A 6224-nucleotide genomic window follows, 5' to 3' on the forward strand; every position below is an offset into this window, starting at 1 on the left:
CGTTAGCGATGCTAATGTAAACACCGACCATATTACGTCCAAAACAGTCGGGCATTGTTTCTGATAGCAACGTTTCTGATTGGGCCGTGGGTCCACATTTCAGATGTTACGTCATATCGGACGCAAATCTGGATCAGCTCCGTTGTTCCCCGTTTTTAGAGATTTGGGTACGGAGGAAAAGAGAGAGGGTTTTATTTCCTGACGCTGCGTGAGTTCCCCGACACACCGGGGACACATGTTGATGGAGAGAAGACATCACAAAGTGACTTTTGCATGATAGGTCTCCTTTAATGGAATATGTTAATTTGGGGCAACTACTTAAAACATAATTAATTTAAGCCTAATTTAATAGGCTTAAATGCACTGTTTTAATCTTGTACTATGTATTGTCTTTGGGATTTGAATGTGTAAACTTGTTAGTGTAGTTCGGTGACTAAATTGATCGAAATAAAACGATTCTTTTATTCTTTTAATTTTTAGTATTGGTTTTTCAGTTGAGTTATACTTAAAGTTCAGGTGATCAACTGTTAAAAACATGCTGTTCAAATTTTGTTTTTCAATAAATGGATGTTTTCACAATAAATGGATAATCGTTTTTAATAATCCTGATATCAATTATTGACCCAAATAATCGAGATTATGATTTTTGCCATAATCGAGCAGCCCTAACCCTATGTCGTTGTGTCCCTGGGAAAACACGTCACCCCAAATTGCTCCTGAGAGTAATGCTCACAGTACTGAATGTATGCAAGTCACTTTGGATAAAAGCGTCTAAAGAGTGACATGTAATGTAATGTAAAATAAGTTTAGATGTTGCCATCCTACAGAAATGTACCTCTGGTAGTTCCAGTTGGTAAAAAAGTACACCGACTATAGAAAAGTACCTCATATAGCCCCACCTCAAACCCTCTAAAAATGTCCCTTTAAGACAGGGGTGTCCAACTCAATTTCATCAATCAGCATTATGGTTGCATCCAAAGGGCCGGTTGTAACTTTAAGACTATATAAATATACATATATAAATATATAATAATGTATTATATTACATAATTGCAAGTGTCTTCAGTGCGCATGTCACAAAATGAGATGCATTGTGGGACATGTAGTTTATGGGCAACGTGCTTCTTTCAGAGCTCTAGCGGGCCACAGTTTGACCCCCCTGATTTAAGAGGAGCTCCGAATGTCTGACAGAAGGAGTTAGGAAGGGGTTAATAAACAGGAAGCTGGGGTCATACCGTTCATCAGGTCCAGGATGAAGCACAGCTTGTCGGGGGTGTGGAAGGCGTACGTCATGCACACGATGAACGGGCAGTCCTGCACACAGAAGGGGAGGGGGGTCATAAATATTTAATAAAAGTCTTAAAAAGGTCAGAAAAGTGTACGTAAGGTTTTAATGTAAAGCGTGCTGGAAGAAGTGTGTAGATCCTAGGAGAAGAACTAATACTATGACGTAAAAAACACGCATTAATATTCATATTTCACTTAAATACATCATACTCTAACCTGCTGTTTATACTACTGTTTATACTACACAGTGCATTCATATATTAATATATATATTAATATATTAAAAATTATTAAAAAGTCAGACAAATGTACGTAAGGTTTTAATGTAAATTGGCGTGAAGAAGTCTAATCCAACTTTATTTATATCTGCGTATATCGAAAAATGTGTGTTTACGTAATATTTGACAGTGAGAATTAAGTGATCATGCTAAGCTAACATGCTAATATTAGACAAACCCAGGCTAATTTCTGATGACACTTTCTGGACAAAATGTCTGGGTTTGTTTCCAAAATATGAAATAATTTAACCTCTTTGGGCGTCAAATGGTTAATTAATTAGCTAAATGTATGTTTGGAGGTACTGATAACAACTCAGACATCTTAACTGCATACCTCTTCTGGTATTTATAAAGGTCACAGGTCAAACTATTTGGAAACGTGGTTTAATATTCAATGAGAACAATTCATTATAAATTTAAAAAACGTTATCACATAAGTGGAACATAACGTAGCATAACGTCCAAAAAACCCAATTATTTTAGTGAGGTAAACTATATAAAACACAGGTGATCTTCTCCTACCGTAGGAATGATTTATTAATATCTGCGTGTATCGAAAAATGTGCGTTAGTAATATTTGACAGTGCTCATGCTAAGCTAACAGGCTAATATTAGATAAACTCGTCATATATTACCTGACACACACTTCGGTGTTTATTAAGCACTAATCTACGTGAGATCTGGACGATCTGATGCAATGTGTTTCAGTTTGGTGATGCACAGCTGTAAGTGTTTAGTAGACGGTGATGATCTGAGTCATGTGATCTGAGTCATGTGATCTGAGTCATGTGATCTGAGTCATGTTGTAACTCACCCCCGTGCTGACTAATGACAGCATGATCCTCTCGTTCAGCGCCAGAGTCTCCCCCTGCTTCATCTTGATCCTCTTCTTGTCCAAACACTTCATGGCATACCTGACATTCAAACACACACTCAGTTAGCACACATTTTGAATAACTGTGGTGTTTTTTTCATGTGCAATATATATATATATATTAGGGGTGGGGGAAATCAATCAACGCTGGTATCAGTTTTGTCTATCAGCAATCTCGGGAGTATTGTGTATAGAAAGTGTTGAGTTATATTTTCTCGCGCTACCTAACATCCATGAAGGCAACATGACAGAGAGAGGGCTGTCACTCAGGATGCCAAACTACTCTTTGGTAAGCCCCGCCCCCCCAAAGCAACATCAGGGCCAAAAGTTTGAAAGCGAAAAAACAGGATTTGAAACTGAAACAATTAATGTTTTGAATCTGAAAACGTAAAATCTGCAACTGAAAAAAATAACGATTCAAATATCAAAATATTACGGAGCCCCTAAAGGGACCTGAAAGCGTTACCAAGGAGGAAGTGGAGCACACAGGAGGAGGAGACAACCATTTCATTGCAGACTGTTATGTTTACGTGGGGAAATGACAGTGCATACATTATTTGAGATATATTTCGAACTCGGGCTTAATTTTAAGGACATTTCGACCAGGGGTGTAGAGCTATTTGTTTAAGCAGATTGGCAGAACAGGAGAGTCTGTAAACCAGTCTTCTTTGATCCATGAATTAATGTCCGAGCTTTAAAGGGAAACAAGCACTCAGAACACACACACACACACACACACACACACAGCTGAGCAGAGCACACACAAACTCATCAGGTGACCGGACATCTCCTTCATATAAAACTAATAACAGGAGGAGTAATCGGGCAGTTCGATGTGGGTAGAGAGGTGTGTGTGTGTGTATGTGTGTGTGTGTGTGTATGTGTGTATGTGTGTGTGTGTGTTGGGCAGACTGGCCATCTGTAGAATCTGGAGAATCACAGAACGACCGGTCGTCAAGGGCCGTTGACGACCGGCTCGGTTTGCTGACGGCCGATGTTGTGTCAAATCATGCACCCCGTCGTGAAATGCACCCCTTGACACGGGAACGCGCATTTGAACGTATAGTCCGCTATTCCATGTTGTCTTTTTGATGGTTGGGTTGTCAAATCCTGGATTTTGCATTCATTCCTCACTTATTCTTCAGTTCATTGTGACGTCCTGTCTGTATACTTGTGCTTTACAATGTATTGTTTATTTTTACGTCAAGTGCTTGAGGGTGGGATTAATAGAAACATTTTATTTTGGGGGGTGCTTTTTATGAACAGCCTGGTTGCCACGATATGCACCCCTTGCTATCTCTGACAGTAAACGTGTCACATACATGAAACTTGCTCCATTTATTGGTACTAGTCCTACAACTATACCCTCCAAAGTGCTTGAGGGTGGGATTAATAGAAGCATCTTTTTTTGGGGGGTGCTTTCTACGGCAGGCCAGGGGGTGCATTTCACGACGGGGGTACATCATTTGACACAACACCGGCACCGCCCTTACATTTTTATGTTTTAAACGACATCATTGAAGTTGCGCTCCACCGTTTCCCCGCAGCGAGGCTCCCCCTGTTGACAGTTCACTAGCACATCCCCCCACCCCCCCCCCCTCAAATAATGTATGCCCTGTCATTTCCCCATGTAAACATAACAGTCTGCAATGAAATGGTTTTCTCCTCCACTTCCTCCTTGGCGCAGCGTTGACTTTCTCCAAAACAAATAAAAAGCCGGACTTTTTTTCTCTCTTTTATTTTCCCATGTCCCTTTAGGGCAGGGGGGTCAAACTCAAGGCCCGGGGGCCAAATCCGGCCCACGACTTCATTTCATGTGGCCCCACAAGAACTTGCAAAGAATATAATATGTTTATTGTACGGTTACATGCCGCTTTACAGAAGCACATTGCCCATAAACTACATGTCCCACAATGCATCTCAAATTTGACTTTTTTCTCGGAATTTGACTTAGTTTTTTCAAAATGTCACTTATTTTTGATCTTTTTAAATCATTTTGTGTCATGCGCACTGAAGAGACTTGCAATTGTTTACCCCAGACTTCTGCTTTCAGACGTAGTTAATTCTGAAGGTATTACCCTATCCGATAATAATCCAATGCAGAGGCAATCATGTAATATAATACATTATTTTATATATATTAAATATTTATATATGTATTCTTATATAGTCTTATATATAAAACTGGCCCTTTGAGTGCAACCATGATGCTAATGTGGCCCGAGTTGAAATTGAGTTTGACACCCCTGCTTTAGGGGCTCCGTAAAATATGTATAAAAGTGAAATATAAAAAAAAAAATGTATTCCAAAAAATTGCTGAACTGAATCAAAATAATATTCAACCCGATTACTTTTTTAAAATACTTATTTTTATTTTGAATACATCATTGTATTTTTCAAAGTTCAGGATAAAAACTTTCAAATAAATTGTATTTTTTTGAATGATGGAAACGTATGACCCTGATATAGCTCCATGGGGAGCCTGGTGATTCCCACCTCTAATATATAAGCCGTTAATAACTATGCAATATATACCTGGCTGCTAAATCCTCCGAACTGTTACAGGATGTGTGTGTTTTGTAAATTGTGTAATTTTTATAATTTTTGTATCTTTAATTTTTCTTTCTACATGCTTCTTAGGGTGCGTTCACACCTGCCTTGTATCGTCCGGTTGAATCGAACCCTGGTGCGTTTAGCCGCTTAGTGCGTTTCATTTGGGTCGGTGTGAACGCAGTCCTCTGACGTGAACTAAACAACCGGACTCGGGTCCGCTAAAAGAGGTGGTCTCGGAGCGCTTGCTAGTGAACTCTGGAGCGGTTCATTGCTGGTGTGAACGCAGTCCGCACCAAAACATAGGAAGCATAGTATTTACGAGTCACAAGAACGCGGACATCTTCATTTCTTTAGCGAAAGTCTTTCAAGACATCCGCGGTTGTTTAGTTAAAGAGTGAAGCAGAATGAAGTGCTGAACAGTGTCGTGTAAAGTAAGAACACCTGTCGTCGGTGAAACGCCCTCCTGACTGCAGAACGTCTCTCATTGTGTTATAATGTTTTTTAACGGACGTTGTCTGATTATATAATCATATGCGCGGGCCGCTAGAGTCTGTTGATCTCCAGATTAACAGCAGCATGAGAATAACCTGCCGAAAGTGCCGATGCTCCATGGCGGAGGCTCCGGTAGAAATTGCCCGAATTTGCGTTTTTACCCCCTTAATGTCTGACCAATGGCACATGACTTGTGTTTAAAGTTTATAGTCCGTTTGAGTTTTGCCGTGTGAACGCAAACCGAACCTTCTGGAAAATGAAAGAATGCAACAAACTGTGGTCTGGTGCGCAGCAGAGAGCGGACTAATAGGTGTGAATGCACCCTAAGTGAACATGAAGCTGTCTTTGTCTCTTCCTGCTGTAACAAATGTAAATGTCTCCTCTGAGGGACGAATAAATGGATTCTGATTGTGTTTCTCCTCACATCTTCCCGGTGTCGGCCTTCCTGCAGCCGTACACTTCTCCGAATCCTCCTCTGCCGATGATCCGATGAACGCTGAAGTCGTTCATGGTCAGCTGAGGAGGAAAGAGGAGAGGGGTTTCAAAAGAGATGTGAAAAACACATTTCAGAGCACAGGTTCGTAATGGTTTGAGCTAAAAGAGCTGGATAATAAACCACAGAACCCGTCGTATAAGTCCCTTGGAATCATTGTAACTTTGTTTTTACCCTTAGTCGTATTTACGTGAAACAATAACACAACATATATTAGTTTGATAGTGAAGAGAGAAGACATAATAGC

At 40.2% G+C, this 6224-nt stretch overlaps 1 protein-coding gene across 1 annotated transcript in view; it reads right to left on the reverse strand.

Moving 5' to 3' along the window:
• Window positions 1-737: 737 nt before the first annotated feature.
• The window catches only part of grk3 (G protein-coupled receptor kinase 3), a gene marked incomplete at its 5' end in the record, with an annotated part of 22422 nt that continues 16935 nt past the window's right edge, over window positions 738-6224 (reverse strand). Inside the window, 3 exons of the mRNA XM_034233720.1 lie at window positions 738-1314; window positions 2380-2479; window positions 5909-6000. Of these exons, the coding sequence (XP_034089611.1) occupies window positions 1198-1314; window positions 2380-2479; window positions 5909-6000 (309 nt within the window). The remainder of the gene's footprint in view (window positions 1315-2379; window positions 2480-5908; window positions 6001-6224) is intronic.

The sequence above is a fragment of the Gymnodraco acuticeps genome, unplaced genomic scaffold (genome assembly GCF_902827175.1).
Source record: "Gymnodraco acuticeps unplaced genomic scaffold, fGymAcu1.1, whole genome shotgun sequence".
NCBI classification, from domain to species: Eukaryota; Metazoa; Chordata; class Actinopteri; order Perciformes; family Bathydraconidae; genus Gymnodraco; species Gymnodraco acuticeps.